This window comes from Rhinatrema bivittatum, chromosome 3 (assembly GCF_901001135.1).
Source record: "Rhinatrema bivittatum chromosome 3, aRhiBiv1.1, whole genome shotgun sequence".
Lineage (NCBI taxonomy): Eukaryota > Metazoa > Chordata > Amphibia > Gymnophiona > Rhinatrematidae > Rhinatrema > Rhinatrema bivittatum.
Genome location: NC_042617.1, coordinates 452,080,885 through 452,098,296, shown reverse-complemented (window position 1 = coordinate 452,098,296; position 17,412 = coordinate 452,080,885). Strand labels below are relative to the sequence as shown.

At 42.6% G+C, this 17,412-nt stretch overlaps 1 protein-coding gene across 10 annotated transcripts in view; it reads left to right on the top strand.

Annotated features, from left to right (window-relative positions):
* Nucleotides 1–17,412, top strand: part of ROCK2 (Rho associated coiled-coil containing protein kinase 2) — a 442,704-nt gene that overhangs the window by 330,568 nt on the left and 94,724 nt on the right. For all 10 annotated transcript variants that reach the window (XR_003855695.1, XM_029595904.1, XM_029595908.1 and 7 more), the window contains 3 exons: nucleotides 91–277; nucleotides 9,496–9,589; nucleotides 9,683–9,777. Coding sequence is in view for 9 of the 10 variants with exons in the window: in XM_029595904.1 (XP_029451764.1) it covers nucleotides 91–277; nucleotides 9,496–9,589; nucleotides 9,683–9,777 (376 nt within the window). In the remaining variant the exon portion in view is untranslated. The remainder of the gene's footprint in view (nucleotides 1–90; nucleotides 278–9,495; nucleotides 9,590–9,682; nucleotides 9,778–17,412) is intronic.

The window sequence follows — 17,412 nt, the reverse complement described above, 5'->3', positions numbered from 1 at the left end:
GCTATTCTGAACTTTTCATTTCTTCTGTTTTCATGATTTCTTGTCATTTTACCAGTTAATGAGACCAACATGTTTTGTTTGTGAATTTAGAGACTCCTTGGCTGCTCAGCTGGAGATTACTCTGACAAAAGCAGACTCTGAGCAGCTTGCGCGCTCCATTGCTGAAGAGCAGTATTCGGACCTAGAGAAAGAGAAAATCATGAAAGAACTGGAGATCAAAGAGATGATGGCTCGCCACAAGCAGGGGCTTACGGAAAAAGATGCTACCATAGGATCTGTACGTAAATAGCATGAGCAAATAATAGCAAGTTCTTTGGCTGTGCAGACAAATTCATGGAAATTGCTTGCTTCTACAACATTTTTGGCATAGAATTTAAAGGGCGTCAATTTGATGAAACAGGCCAACATGGTGAATATTTGACCATTTTTTTCCATTTGTTATCTTACTCAGCCTCTTATTTTACGTAATTTAAAAAGATACTACTTGAGCTACTCTAAAACTGGTGCATTTTGCCTTTTTCTTTATTTTCTGTTGAAATTCTTTCATTAAATCCTATTGAAAATACATTTTGTTAATTTTTCTGTCTATTTGTGAGAACATTTACAAAATGAAAATTGTACTTATCCCCAGGACAAGCAGGATGCTAGCCCTCACATATGAGTGACATCATTGATGGAGCCCTATTTTGGAAAACTTTCTGTCAAAGTTTCTAGAAACTTTTGACATTCACTCTGAGCCCACTGAGCATGCCCAGCATGCCATGATATTCTCTGCCACAGGGGTCTCCCTTCAGTCTTCGTTTTTCTGCGCTGCTGTTGGCATCACGGAGCAGGAGCCTGGGTGAGTTTTCTCACATACTGTCTGACTAAAAATCAGCTTAAAAAACAATTCTTTCTCTCCCATATTGGGGTCTCCCGTGTTACCACCAGCCGGTGAGTAATTTTTTCTCTCATTTACTCTCGAGTACAACTATTTTTTCTTCTTATTTCCATCGACGGCTGTCGAGGAAAATATGGCCACGGGATTTAAAAGATGTCCCAACTATAATCAGACTATGTGCATTACAGATCTACACCTGGAGTGTGTCCTTTGTTTAGGTCAAATGCACGATGTAAAATCCTGTCCAAAGTGCGCTGAGATGACCACGAAGGGTCGAAAGGCCCGACACGAAAAGATGGAACATTTATTCCATCTACAACTTTTGCCTTCCCTGTTGACGTCCACGCAATCGTCTCCAGCCAGAGTTTTCTAAGCGTTTAATCCTCAAAAAAAACGTCCTCCGGAAGGCTCGGGGGATCATCGCTGACCCCCATCCGTAGCATCGACGAGGTCAGCGGCAGAACATCGATCAAAGCATCGGCATCATCATCCATCGATCCAGGAGGCGCTTCTCTCTCCAGAGAAATCGACCACAAAACGGCCTCAACTTCAAGAAATACCAAGGCCTTTGACACCGAGGCCTTCACCTCCTCTCTATGCTCCGATCATCGAACCTCCACAGGGCCCTGTGGAAGGACCAACAACACCTCCACCGCCACCATGTGTAGCTGCTCTGCCTGCACCAGCTATCACGGAGGAATTGACAGATTTTATCCATCAAGCGGTGCTCCAAGCATTGAAGGACCATCGACCATCGATGCCCTCACCGACATCTATACCGGTGCCCTCACCGATGCCGGTACCAATACCGAAGCCATTGCCTGCACAGACACCGAATTTGTCGTCGATGCCATTGCCTCTACCATCACCGATGCCTGGTCCAATGCCGGAACCAGTCCCGTCGATGCCAACTCCAGTGTCTGGGGCCCCTGGACAGCCAGAATTAGCGTTGTTTCAACTTCTTATGAACAGATTCGACGCAATTGTCGGTGCTTTACCACCGAAACCGATTCCAGCTAAACCACATGAAGATGGCCTTGGACGGATACCACTTGATGATCCTCAGCCAGGTCCTTCAGGGCTTTTTCGGCCTCCAAGGTCTTCTCCCACTTCTCCATGTCGAGAAGACCTATATGATTCCTGGGAGGACAGACATAAGGATTCTTCTTCTGAGAGTTTTATGTCTGACCCTTCTCCTCCTCCGGAAGGAAGAAATCCCCACTGGAAGATTTATCCTTCACTAATTTTGTTAAGGATATGGCAGACACCATACCATTTATTTTGGTATCAGAAGAGGACACAAGGCAACAAACGTTGGAAGTCCTACAGTTCGTGGACCCTCCAAAAGAATCTTGGCCATCCCTGTCGACGAAGTACTGTTAAAATTACAGCACATCGGTTTCGGTGGTAAAGTACCGATGATTGCGTCGAATCTGTTCATAAGAAGTTGAATCAACGCTAATTCTGGCTGTCCGGGGGCCCCAGGCAAAATGTCCCTGCATACCAAAATGTCCCTGGATACCAAAACTCACAACTGCCACATCAATCAGTTGTTGAATCTGCACAAAAGAAGTCTAAGAGAATAAGACCTCATTCCTCCACTCCTCCTGGGAAGGATCACAGATTCCTGGACTCCTTGGGCAGGAAAGTCTAACAGGGAGTAATGCTCAATTCAAGGATTGCGTCATATCAGCTATATATGATGCAATACCAGAGGAATCTGTGGAAACAGATGCAAGAGCTTTCCAATTCCTTAACACAGCAGTACCAAGAGGCAGCTCAAGCCATCTTACACAAAGGGCTTGAAGCAGGAAAGCATGAAGTCTGAGCCGCTTATGACAATTTTGAAACTGCTTCCAGAGTAGCGGCCTCAGGAATAAGTGCATGTCGCTGGGCATTGTTGAAGGCCTCTGACCTCAGGCCTGAGGTCCAGGAAAAACTGGTTGATTTGCCATGCATAGGGGACAACCTCTTTGGCTCAAAAGTGCAGGATGCTGTAGTCCAGTTGAAGGAACATACAGAAACCTTGCGGCAACTGTCGTCAGTTCCGCAAGATTCTAGTGCATCATCATCTCGCTGTCCTCCAAGGAAGGAATCTTGAAGGCCTTTCTACAGGCAGAGGCGTTATTACCCTCCAGCATCAAGGGGCAGATCTTCTCATCCACAGCAAAGATCTCAGCCCAGACAACCTAGAGCTGCTAGGTCTCAACCTCCACTGCAGACGGGACCGGCTGCAGGCTTTTGAGGCCACCATCAGAGACCAAAGCCACCTCCACAATCCACAACCGGATTTACCAGTAGGAGGCCGAGTTTACAACCATTGGGTACAGATAACAACAGACCAATGGGTGCTCTCAATAATATCTCGAGGTTACCAGATCAATTTTGTCTCAATTCCAAGAGATTCTCCTCAAAAACCTCTTCCACTAAGCGAAAATCACATAATTCATCTACAAGCAGAATTATCCACCCTTGAGAGCCAGAGCCATAGAGCCGGTGCCCCGGACTCAGGGCAGAGGATTCTACTCCCGTTATTTCCTCATTCCAAAGAAAACCGGAGGCCTACGTCCCATTCTAGACCTCAGAAATCTCAACAAATTTCTGAAGAAAGAAAAGTTCAGGATGGTTTCTCTAGGCACCATGCTTCCACTTCTTCAAACAGGAGATTGGCTTTGTTCTCTGGATCTACATGACGCTTACACTCACATTCCAATATTCCCTCCTCATCGCAAGTATCTGCGTTTCCTGGTGGGTCATCAGCATTTCCAGTACAGAGTACTACCATTCGGACTTGCCTCAGCTCCCAGAGTATTCACGAAATGCCTGGCAGTAATAGCAGTACACTTACGCAAGGAAAGTGTCCATGTCTTCCCTTATCTAGAGGACTGGCTCATCAGAAGTCAATCTCAACAAGGAGCTCTGGCTTCTCTGTCGAACAATTGTTCTACTTCACTCCATGGGCTTTCTCATCAATTATCAAAAGTCCCATCCAATTCCATCTCACCTGCTTCAATTCATAGGAGCAGAATTGAACACCATACTTTCAAAAGCTTTTCTACCCGAGGATCGGGCAGACACACTTTCCCCATTGGCGAACTCGCTACACTTGAAGAAACAAGTAACAGCTCATCAGTTTCTAACTTTACCTGGCCACATGGCCTCCACAGTTCATGTCACTCCTATGGCAAGACTAGCCATGAGAATAACCCAATGGACTTTAAAGTCACAATGGATCCAAGCCATTCAACCACTATACTCTCCAATTCAAGTAACCCACCAGCTACGTTTATCTCTACTATGGTGGGCGAACAAGGCCAACTTGCGCAAGGGCCTACCTTTCCAACAACCAGTCCCATTGATAACTTTAACTACAGATGCGTCCACCTTGGGTTGGGGAGCTCACATAGACAATCTCCAGACCCAGGGTACGTGGACAAAACTGGAAGCAACATTTCAAATCAATTTCCTGGAACTTCGAGCTATACGTTATGCGCTGCATGTGTTCAAAGACTACCTTTCACACAAGACTGTTCTGATTCAAACGGACAACACAGTAGAGGTACGGGCTCATATCTCCTTTGTCAAGAAGCCGCACAGATTTGGGATTGGGCCTTGACACATTCCATGTTTCTACGAGCAACTTATCTAGCGGGCATCCACAACGTAGTTGCAGATCGCCTCAGTCGTCTGTTCCAACCACACGAGTGGTCCCTGGATCCCTTAGTAGCGATCAGGATATTTCAACGTTGGGGCAACCAACAATAGACCTCTTTGCATCACGTCTGAATCACAAAGTGGCAAGTTCTGCGCTCTGCACAGACAGAAACACCAGCCAGCCAAGGGAGCCTTTGCTCACCCTTGGAACGCAGGCCTTCTATATGCGTATCCTCCAATACCGCTCATCACCAAAACTCTAGTGAAGCTACAACAGGACAAGGGGGTCCATGATACTCATAGCCCCGTATTGGTCTCGACAAGTATGGTTTCCCATACTTCTAGACCTCTCGATCAGAGATCCAATTTGTCTGGGTGTAGCTCCCACTCTCATAACTCAGGATCAGGGTTGGTTGCGCCATCCCAACCTTCAGTCCCTATCCCTGACAGCGTGGATGTTGAAAGCTTGATTTTACAACCACTCAAGCTTTCAACCAATGTCTCTCTAGTGCTTATAGCTTCGCGTAAACCTTCAACACAAAAGAATTATTCTTCGAAATGGAAAAGGTTTACTTTGTGGTGCACGCAAAAGAACATTGACCCTTTCTCCTGCCCCACAACTTCTCTATTAGACTATTTATGCCATCTTTCAGACTCTGGTCTTCAAACCTCATCTGTAAGAGTACACTTAAGTGCAATCTCGGCTTACCATAACAAGTTGGGAGATGCACCAATATCCATACAACCTCTTGTCAATAGGTTTATGAGAGGTTTAACTCACCTTAAACCACCAATTCGGCCACCAGTCACAGAATGGGACCTTAATCTGGTCTTAACAAGGCTCATGCGTTCTCCTTTTGAACCCATGACTTCCTTTGATCCTAAATTTCTCACATGGAAGACTATCTTCCTTATAGCCATTACATCAGCTAGAAGGGGGTTAGTGAGTTACAAGTACTTGTCACATACTCACCCTATACAAAATTCCTACATGACAGAGTGGTACTCCGGACACATCCAAAATTCCTCCCCATGGTAGTTACGGAATTCCACTTGAACCAATCCATAGTTTGCCCACATTCTTTCCAAGGCCTCATTCTCACCAAGGCGAACGGGCCTTACATACCTTGGACTGTAAACGTGCGCTAGCATATTACTTAGACCGCACTGCAGTCCACAGGAAATCCACTCAACTCTTTGTATCTTTTGATCCAAACAAACCAGGTAAAGCAGTGGGCAAACACACTCTCTCCAACTGGCTAGCAGATTGCATACAGTTCTGCTATGAAAAAGCAGGCCTTCCTCTCCAAGGGCAAGTAAAGGCGCATTCAGTAAGAGCAATGTCAACCTCAGTAGCACACTATCGTTCAGTGCCAATTCTTGACATATGTAAAGCAGCAACATGGAGTTCTCTTCACACCTTTGCAGCTCATTACTGTTTGGATAAAGAAGGATGACAAGATTCAGCCTACAGACAATCTGTCTTAAAGAACTTGTTTCCATTATAACTCCAACTCCTTCTACATCCAACCTGCTGTGATCTTCGGCTGCCTCATTTTCACCAACAATACTTCAGTGTTGCTTCACTACAAAATGACTCAGCCTCTAACTTGCTAATCACCCATATTTGAGAACTAGCATCCTGCTTGTCCTGGGATAAAGCCAAATTGTTATCCCAGGACAGCAGGATGTAGTCCTCACGAAACCCACCCGCCACCACGCGGAGTTGGGTCCGATACGTTTTATTATTTTATTTTTGCTAAAGTTTATTGCTACATTCGAGACTGAAGGGAAACCCTTGTGGCAGAGAATATCATGGCATGCTGGGCATGCTCAGTGGGCTTAGACTGCCAGTCAAAAGTTTTTAGAAACTTTGACAGAGTTTTCCGCAATAGGGCTCCATCAATGATGTCACCCATATGTGAGGACTACATCCTGCTGTCCTGGGATAACACCTATTACAAGGTAGGCAATTTTGCTTTTTTGCACCACTTGATCAGTGTTCCTCTAAAACTAATCCTTGCTCTGTATTAGGAGTTATCAAATAGTTCTGTAACTAATCCTCGCTTTAATAAATGAAGTAGATGATCCCAGTAGTTTTGCAGGATCCAGAAGTATCTAGTCACTTAATTTTATGACAGATGAGTATTTGAGGTCAGATTGTAAATCTTCATTAATTTGGGTTCAGGTGTTTGGCTTTTGAAACTCGGGGATCATGAGTTAGATGTTTCCTGCCTTATTCCATCACCTGTATTGTGATACCCATTCAATTTTATTTTATCCAAAAAATAAAATGAAGTCCCTGATCTGATCAGAAACTAAAGTTTTTCTTTTTTGGATTGATTATTTGAGTTAAGAACAGGAACCATGATTGAAGAGGCTGAATGCACCCTGAAATATATGCATTGCATCTCAATGTCGTCTTAGGTGTGCTGATTATTACATTACTAATGGATTATATACAGAGTATTATGATGTTCATCTTGAGCTGTTTTTGAGCTACATCTTGAATTATATTACATAGAAGTACATTTTGCAGATTGTTTCCACTGTCTAAATTCTGTTGCATATGCAGCATAAAAATATTTTAATAAGTAATGCAAGTGCCTATATACCAGTGGGTCATAATGACTGTTTGCTGTTGGGAGCGGACAATTTTGTTTTATCATGAATGACTTAAAATCTGAAGATGTTTTCTAGGATAACAATCCAGTACCTGTACTCCACACTGCAGAGAGGTACACTTCTGTCATTATTAATATGATAGCATCAGTACTCTTTGAGGGCTAGAGAGGGAGCAAAGTTATAGCCAGCATGCATAATTGGTCTGAGCAACACAATTTAGCTTAAAGCAGCAATGAAACTTTTGTTTTTTAAATTAATATATTTAAAAGACCTTCTCCACACCCTATTTTTCATTAATGGCCTGCTGTACTAAAGGATTTTCCCATTTTGTGTCTATGAGAAGGTAGGGCGTTGCAAGGCATGACTTGGGAGGCGGGGGGGTGTAATGTTTTGCAATTTTACAGACTTGATTAGCTGGCATTTGAAATGTGCACACTCTGATATATACCCATCAGTGGGTTTGAGGGTCTCTAGGACTGCAGCATCCCAAATAAACTCTGGAAATTAAAAAAAAAAAACAAAAACATTAAGAATTCAGTTTTCTGAAAGTCCTGAAATGTTAAACCTTAATGCTGCATAATTTCAGGGAGGATTTCAGCAAAGCTGACTTGTAGATCTGGCAGACTGAAATACTACTTTCAGGCTTCAGCTCATGTCGGCTGCCTTTTTTTTTTTTCCTATTAACTGTGTACTGTAAAAACAAAACCTACTTTAACAGCTCAGGGTGTGTACATTTTGGTTTCCTGTTCATACCAGAGTTTGCTGTCTGAACCAAAGTAGGGCCTAGCAAGAGAGAAAATGGAGCCACTGACTTCACAGTGCTACTCTCTCTTTTTCCATTTGTAAAATGTTATGAGATCTAGCATCAGAAGAGTGACAGCAAAGTGCTAGTCTAGAATTTATTCAGTCTAGAATTTATTATGGGTATTTTCCCCTCTTCTAACTCTGGAATTTCATGGCAAGTCAAATGTTGACAGAAAAAGCAATTCCCTGTACGTACCCAGATCAGTCCAGACCGTGGGTTGAGCCTCCTGTCCAGCAGATGGAGAGAGACCAAAACTGAAAAGGGTATCCTATATCAGGACAGAGCCTACCCTGCAGCCCTTCAGTATAACCATTGTCAAAGCAGAAATAATTAAGAAAACCCAGTAAAGAGATCAAGCAAGTAAACGCGACTCAAACGAGGAATGAAGAATAAATTGGAGAATATCATAATGCCTCTGTACTGATCCACAGTGTTGCTGCACCTGGAGTATTATGTGCAATTCTGATTGCCCCGTCTCAGTCATAACAAAACTAGAAAAGGTACTTAGTAAAAAATGATAAAGGGGATGCATGGCTTATGAAGAATGGCTAAACAGGTTGGAGCTCCAGCTTAGAAAAGAAATGGCTGAGAGGGGACATGATAGAAAATCATGAGTGGGGTGGCACAGTTAAATAAAAGACTGTTAGTTACTCTTTCAAATACTAACATAAGGGGACGACCCAGGAAACTAGCAACCAGCAGATTTAAAATAAATTGTAGAAAGTATTTATTTTTTCACTCGGCACAGTCAAGCTGTGGAATTTGTTGCTAGAAGGCAACTAGCACAGCGAAATTTTAAAAAGGTTAGGGCAAGTTGTGGAGGTAAAAGCAATAAATTATAATTATTCAAGTAGACTTGGAAAGGCATTGTTTATCCCTGGAAATGAGCAACAAGAGAGAGAGATACTTTTTGGAATTGACTGGATACTTGTAACCCAAACTTGCCACTGTCTGAAACAGGATGCTGGGCTCGATGGACCTCTTGTCTGACCTACCTTATTTTCTTAGAGTGAGAACAAACTGCAGCAGCATTACCACCAGTCTACTTTTTTTTTTTTTTAATAATTCCCGGCAGTTTTCCTCTTTTTCTGTGTTCCAACTCAATTCAAAACTAGGGCTGGGACATAGCACCATAAGCTTCCACAACTGCCGGGGAATTTTTAATCCAGTTATTACAGCAGTAGTACTCAACTGAGGGTTATGCATCAGGGTGCTTTCTGGAACCCTGCAATTATGGGCCATAAATGTAGCCACTGGTGTTGCTGCTGCACAATGAATTACTTCCTCCTTCCCAGGAGCTATGAATGCTGTCAGCATCTCTAGCCCCAGTCAACCTGGGGTGTAGAAGATCTGAGCTGGGAATGAACTGCATGTCCCTTTGTATTAGCCACTAGGCTGGCCCTCCAGCAGCCTACTATTGTGCATCTATAGCCATTTTTAGCAATAATATTCCAGTGTGCATGATAGGAAATGTGCTTCTGGATGCAGACAGCATTGTAAGTGGAAATTTATTTTTTGTAACCTCTTATAGTTGGAAGAGGCCAATAGAACACTGACCAGTGATGTGGCAAACCTGGCTAACGAGAAAGAAGATCTAAACAACAGGTTGAAAGAAGTCCAGGAACGTGCGTATACACCAAACACAAATCTGACTCTTTCTAAATGCTCTTAGTGATTTGATTTACTGACTGCTGTTTTGTTTTTAATCTACACTGCAGAAATTCAGAGACTGAAAGAAGAAGAAACAACTATAGTAGGCATTAAAACACAGTTTGAGAAGCAGCTGTTAACGGAAAGAACTCTAAAAACGCAGGTAATTTAACAGGAGACCTGCAGTATATTGGTTCCTTAGAGGTTTTCCATTCCATGTTTGCTGCTGACATATGCTTCAAAGTATTTTTATTCTGTAGCAAATCTCATATTGCCATACTGCTTCAGCAGATATGGAATGGAAAAAAATTGGAGAACCAGTGCTGCAAGGATCCCTCATATATATATATATTTCCCCTTCTTGCCTGTATGACATACCGTGTGATTTAGTTCTCACTAGTCCTTTCACTCTCGTACTGTCACCTCCTCTTCCCTACTAAAGCTTGAGCGTATCACCTTGATGGCTTACCAAGCCTCACTGGATAGGAGATGTAAATTGCAATCGTCTCTGTTTCAGCACTATGCCCGAGCCACAGAACCTGCCCTTGAGTAGCAGTCAGCAATATAATTTTTTTTTTTTTTTTTTAACAGTATTAGGACTATTAATGTTTTGAGGCTGCAACTCCGCAATTTTCATAGCATGATAGCACTAGAGCTTGACAGCTTTGTTTTAAATTAAAAAAGAAATGTACACACACATACTTCAAGAAAATAATTTGCTGTCCTGTAGTTCTCTTGCTTTTCCTAATGGAGCTTTGTTTTACAATACCAAGCCAAGTTTCATGCCCAGTAGCATGGAAATGATAGGGAGGTAAACTGAAACAAAGCAATGGATTATGCACAGAATCAGCTTTAGGAAAGTGGCAGGTAGCCAACAGGCATGCACTCAGGGCACTTATGGTTTTCAGCGGAACTTGTCATGAGCTTTTGCTCTATTTTAAAGAACAGCAGTTGAACAAACGCATACATTCTATAGGATTTTTGGATTGAAAGATTTATACATTTATTATAGACTTGCCAGCATGCATAGATGCCTAAATCGTATACATTCTGTAATCAGGCATCAGATTTTGTGCAAGATATTTGCTCAGACCTCCTGTGAAGAGCAAAACAAAGCTGGCACTGGCAGGCAAGATTTCCCAATGCTGAACAGAGATACAAAACAGAGCGTTGCTTCAGGTTGAGAAATCCTTCCTGTATGTCAAGGACGTTGTTATAAACATCTGTTCTTTAAAAATCCTTTGAAGTCCTGACGTTTAGGGTAGGAAGACTTTTTTTTTCTGATCTGAATAGTAGGAGTAAATTTCCAGCACAAGAGATTTATTCAGAATGATGTATTCCTAAAGTGTTACCTTGTCTTAATTTCCTTTCTGCCTTTCTCTTTTTTTTTTTTTTTTTTTTTTTTTTTTACTACTTACCTTGAAGCAACAGTGGCACCTCTTTTTCTACCATAGAAGGCAGTCTGTTTTGTGCCTACTTCCTGTTTTGAATTTCTTTGCTTTTGTAGATAAAGGAAGAGCATGGCATCAGATGGTTTTGCCATCACTAAGTATTTTGAAGAAAATAGTTGATACTTTTATTTGCGCATGGAATAAAAACAGAAGAAAACAAATCTTGTTTATACATCTGTTTGTTTTATGACTTTAATTGCATTATTCATTTTAATGTTATAGTTATTCCCCATAGAAAAGCAGGGCAGAGATCAGCCACACAAGTGGATGACATCATCCAATGACACTGCCATGGAAAACCTCTCATATTTTACGATTTCTGAGTATATGGGCATTCTTGCACAACCCTCACACAAGCCTCCTCAGTCTTTCTTCCGCTAGCACAAAAGACCATGTTTTTATGCTCTCCAACAACTTGTCAGTTTTTTTGCTTTTTTTTTTTCTTTTATTACTAAATTCTTTTTATTTTCTTTTTGCAAGTACTCCCCCCCCCCCCCCCCCCCCCCCAAAAAAAAAGAAATAGTAAAATTAAAAATTAGTTTGCTTTGCTAGCTTTCAAAATTGAATTCACTTTGGCTTCTGTCCTCTTCAAAATGGTGAAGAGAAGCCCTCGTTGCTCCTATCAGATCAAAATGTGGGCTGGGTTCTCTTTCATGGCCTTTAGCACAATGTTCCTGACTGCATGGCCTCTGTTAAGAACATAAGAAGTTGCCAAAGTGTGTCAGACTGAGGGTCCATCCAGTCCGGCATCCTGTTTCTAGCAGTAGCCAATCCAGCATACAAGTACCCGGCATATACCCAAACAGTAAACAAACTCCATGCTATTAATGCCAGCAATAAGCAGTGGCTATTCCCTAAGGGATAATTTTTAAAAGGGACACGCCAATTTTATAATATGTGTGCGTCAGTGCGCGCCTATTTATAAAATCCTATGGCCGCGCTCACATGCACGCGGGATTTTATAATCCACATGCACATGTGCTGGCGTTGCGCATGGGGGGGGGGGTGCAGTTTTATAGAATTATGCATGGCGATGTGACCAGGCCTCCTCGAATTCCCTCCCCCCCCATCCCTACTCCCTCCCTCTTCCCCTCTCCTCTCCATCCCTAAACCCTTTCTCCTACCTTTCCTTTTTTTTTTTGTTTTGTTGTTTACTGCTCCGTTGGAGCAGAAGCAACTTGCGCGCCGGTCGCTGCACACGCTTCCCCAGCAAAGCAGCAAATGGCCGCTGTACTCGACTGCCCCTTATTCTGGGCCTGGCACTTCTGCATGTAACAGGCGTTACGCACGTAGCTGGGTGCCTTTGAAAATGTGCGCAACGCATGCAAGGCCCGGCCACGCACATAACCCCTGTTTTTTACGCGCATGGCCAATTTAAAATTCGACCGTTAGTCAATTTGATTAATAGCAGTTTATGGACTTCTCCTCCAGGAACTTGTCCAAATCTTTTTTTAAACCCAGCTACATTCACTGCCTTAACCACATCCTCTGGCAATGAATTCCAGAACTTAATTGTCTGAGTGAAAAATAACTTTCTCTAATTTGTTTTAAATGTGCTATTTGCTAACTTCATTGAGTGCCCCCCAGTCCTTGTATTATTTGAAAGAGTAAATAACCAATTCACTTTTACCCATTCTAGTCCTCTCATGATTTTATAGACCTCTATCATATCCCCCCCCTCAGCCCTAACCTCTTTAGTCCTTATTTAGTTGAGAGATGTTCCATCATCTTTATCATTTTGATCACCTTTCTCTCAACTTTTTTTCTAGTGCAATTTTATCTTTTTTGAGATGCAGTGACCAAGGGCCAGCAGATCTCTAAGTACTTTGAGAGACTTCTTGGAGTCTTATTGACTTAACTTTTTTATACTTTTTGCCTTTATTCTCTCTTCCACACCTCCTCCATCTCTCCACTCCACTTCCTCATTCTCTCTGGCTTCTTTGCCCATTCCCCTCCCCAGTCTCTCTTCCTCCAGCAGGCAACAGCTGTGATCTTGCTCCCTGGGTAAGGACCTGGCAGTAGCAGGAACTCCTCTTGGGCTGAGGCATGAGGATGGTGGTAGCTCTTCCTGGGTTGTGAAACACCACAGTGGCTGTTCCCATGACTAGTTTTGCCAAAGAATAAGAAGCTCCTTCTCCACCTGGGCCCATTAGATGCTGCTCCTCTCCCTGGCCCATCAAAAGACACATGGCTAACCTTTGGCAGGCTTACCATGATGTCACTATGTTCTGTGAGCTCCCTTCCTCTTCAGCTTGCAGTGCCTTCATGGCACAGAGACTCAACAGTATAGACATTTTTTTTTCTTTCCTGATTGGGTAGTCAGTGTACCCTCCTTTAGGAATGTTCAAGCCCCCCAGTTTGCTCATTCCTGCTATAGACAAGCAGGAAAAATGTTAACTTTATTTACTTTAAACATCTCTAATGGTAATCTAATCCTTGCATAGATCAAAAAATGAGTTGGAATTTTAAATATGTTTTCCATTTTGCTAAAGATACCGCAGAGAGTAGTGTTGGTATATTTGAATTCATAAATTTTGGGCTGTTCAGGAAATGTTGGTTAAAAAAAAATCTGTTACTTTGCATAGTAGAAGAAAAATCCGGTGAAAAGCTATAATATTTTGGAATGTCAGCACATCTACCATGTGGTCTTGTCATGGCAATCAATATCTGTGATTTGATATGATGTAGAAGTTGTCAGTATTAGTAGTGCTGCTCAGTTATTTCACTGTGTGTCTGCACTGCTAAGTTGTGCCACTATGGCTCGAGGAGTTAGTCTTTCAAACAATGCAGCAAAAACGGATACACATTCTTGTCTTCCATGGTTACATAAGTAATTGCATTTATGCGAATGTTCATACTAATATGGTATGATTGGTCCAAGTAGGTGCCCATCTGAGCACCAGTGATTATCAGACTGTATGGTTTAATATCTCAAATAAGATATGTAGAAGTTGCACAAAGACCTGAGTTTTGAACTTCAGAAATACGGACTTTGTCAAAATGGTAATGTTCTTGGAGGAAGAACTAGAAGACTGGGAGAAAATGGGTGAGGTGGAACAACAGGTAAATTAAAAGAAGCTATTACAAAGGTAACAAATCTATATGTTCAAAAGTAAACAAAAGTAAGTGGAAAAAGAAACTGATCTGGCTTTCAAAGGAGGTGGCTGAAAAAATGAAGGCAGAAAGAACAGCATTCAGGAAGTATAAAGGATCCCAAAAAGAACACAGGGAAGAATACCTAGTGAAACTGAGGAAGACAAAGAAATCGGGAAAGCAAAAGGTCAAGAAGAAGAAAGGATAGCTAAAGAGGTAAAGCAAGGTGACAAAATAATTTTAAGATATATCAGAGAAAGAAGGGGAGGCCTGTAGTGGTATAGTGAAATTGAAAGGTGACTGGGACTAATGTGTGGAGAAAGACGAAGAAATAGCAGAAATATTAAATACTTCAGTTCAGTGTTCACCAAAGAAGACCCTGGAGAAGGACTGTTGTTGATTAACAAGACCATGGATGGGAGTGGAGTAGATGCAACCCCCATTTACAGAAGAGAATGTATGGGAAGAGATAGGAAACCTGAAAGTGGACAAGGCCATGGGGCCAGATGAGGTGCATCCTAGGATATTGAAGGAGCTTAGAGATGTGCTGGCGAGTCCACTGAAAGACCTGTTCAATAGATCCCTGGAAATGGGAGTGGTGCCGTGGAACTGGAGAAGAGCAGTTGTGGTCCCGTTTCACAAGAGTGGTAGCAGAGAGGAGGCTGGAAACTTCTGTGGTGGGAAAATTAATGGAGACTCTGCTGAAGGAAAGGATAGTGAACTATTTACAGTCCAGTGGGTTGCTGGACCCAATGCAGCACGGATTCACCAAGGAAAGATCTTGCTGGACAGATCTGATTGACTTTTTTGATTAGGTGACTAAAGAACTGGATCAAGGAAGATCTCTCGATGTAATTTTCTTGGATTTCAGCAAAGCTTTTGATATGGTCTGCATAAAAGGTTTGTGAATAAAATGAGAAGCTTGAGAGTGGGCACAAAGCAATGGAGTGGATTACTAACTGAAAGGAGCAGCTTCAAAGGTAAAAAGTGTGCAAGAGGCGTGGTCATTGTTAAAAAAAAAACAAAAAACCATACCATCCTAGAAGCACATTCCAGATGTATTCCACACATTAAGAAAGGTGGAAGGAAGGCAAAACGATTACTGGCATGGTTAAAAGGGGAGGTGAAAGAAGCTATTTTAGCCAAACGATCTTCATTCAAAAATTGGAAAGATCCAAAAGAAGAAAATACGATAATGCATAAGCGTTGGCAAGTAAAATGTAAGAGATTGATAAGACAGACTAAGAGAGAATTTGAAAAGAAGTTGGCCATAGAGGCAAAAACTCACAGTAAAAACCTTTTAAAATATATCCGAAGCAGAAAGCCTGTGAGGGGAGTCAGTTGGACCGTTAGATGATCAAGGGGTTAAAGGGGCACTTAGAGAAGATAAAGCCATTGTGGAAAGATTAAATGATTTCTTTGCTTCGGTGTTTACTGAAGAGGATGTTGGGGAGATACCCGTACCGGAGAAGGTTTTCATGGGTAATGATTTAGATGGACTGAACCAAATCATGGTGATCCTAGAAGATGTGGTAGGCCTGATTGACAAACTGAAGTGTAGTAAATCATCTGGACCAGATGGTATATACCCCAGGGTTCTGAAGGAACTCAAAAATGAAATTTCAGACCTATTAGTAAAAATTTGTAACCTATCATTAAAATCATCCATTGTACCTGAAGACTGGAGGGTGGCTAATTTAACCCCAATATTTAAAAAGGGCTCCAGGGCTGATCCAGGAAACTACAGACTGGTTAGCCTGACTTCAGTGCCAGGAAAAATAGTGGAAAGTGTTCTAAATAGCAAAATCACAGAACATATAGAAAGACATGGTTTAATGGAACAAAGTCAGCATAGCTTTACTCAAGGCAAGTCTTGCCTCACAAATCTGCTTCACTTTTTTGAAGGAGTTAATAAACATGTAGATAAAGGTGAACCGGTAGATGTGTAGTGTATTTGGATTTTCAGAAGGCATTTGACAAAGTTCCTCATGAGAGGCTTCTAGGAAAAGAAAAAAATCATGGGATAGCTGGCGATGTCTTTTCATGGATTACAAACTGGTTAAAAGACAGGAAACAGAGTAGGATTAAATGGACAATTTTCTCAGTGGAAGGGAGTGGGCAGTGGAGTGCATCAGGGATCTGTATTGGGACCCATACTTTTCAATATATTTATTAATGATCGGGAAAGAAATACGACGAGTGAGGTAATCACATTTATAGATGATACAAAATTGTTCAGAGTAGTTAAATCACAAGCAGATTGTGATAAATTGCAGGAAGACCTTGTGAGACTGGAAAATTGGGCATCAAAATGGCAGATGAAATTTAATGTGGATAAGTGCAAGGTAATGCATATAGAGCAAAATAACCCATGCTATAGTTACACAATGTTAGGGTCCATATTAGGAGCTACCACCCAAGAAAGAGATCTAGGCGTCCTAGTGGATAACACATTGAAATCCAGTTCAGTGTGCTGTGGCACTCAAAAAAGCAAACAGACTGTTGGGAATTATTAGAAAGGGAATGGAGAATAAAATGGAAAATGTCATAATGCCTCTGTATCGCTCCATGGTGAGACGGCACCTTGAATACTTTATACAATTCTGGTCGCCGCATCTCAAAAAAGATATAGTTGTGATGGAGAAGGTACAGAGAAGGGTGACCAAAATGATAAGAACATAAGAAAATGCCATACTGGGTCAGACCAAGGGTCCATCAAGCTCAGCATCCTGTTTCCAACAGTGGCCAATCCAGGCCATAAGAACCTGGCAAGTACCCAAAAACTAAGTCTATTCCATGTTACCATTGCTAATGGCAGTGGCTATTCTCTAAGGGGCGGATTTTAAAAGGCGCGCGAATAGCCTACTTTTGTTTGCGCTCCAGGCGCAAACAAAAGTACGCTGGATTTTAGTAGATACGCGCGTATCTGCTAAAAACCTGGATCGGCGCGCGCAAGGCTATGGATTTTGTATAGCCGGCGCGCGCCGAGCCGCGCAGCCTACCCCCGTTCCCTCCAAGGCCGCTCCGAAATCGGAGCGGCCTCGGAGGGAACTTTCCTTTGCCCTCCCCTCACCTTCCCCTCCCTTCCCCTACCTAACCCACCCGCCCGGCCCTGTCTAAACCCCCCCTTACCTTTGTCGGGGGATTTACGCCTCCCAGAGGGAGGCGTAAATCCCCCCGCGCCAGCGGGCCTCCTGCGCGCCGGGCCGCGACCTGGGGGCGGGTACGGAGGGCGCGGCCACGCCCCCGGACCG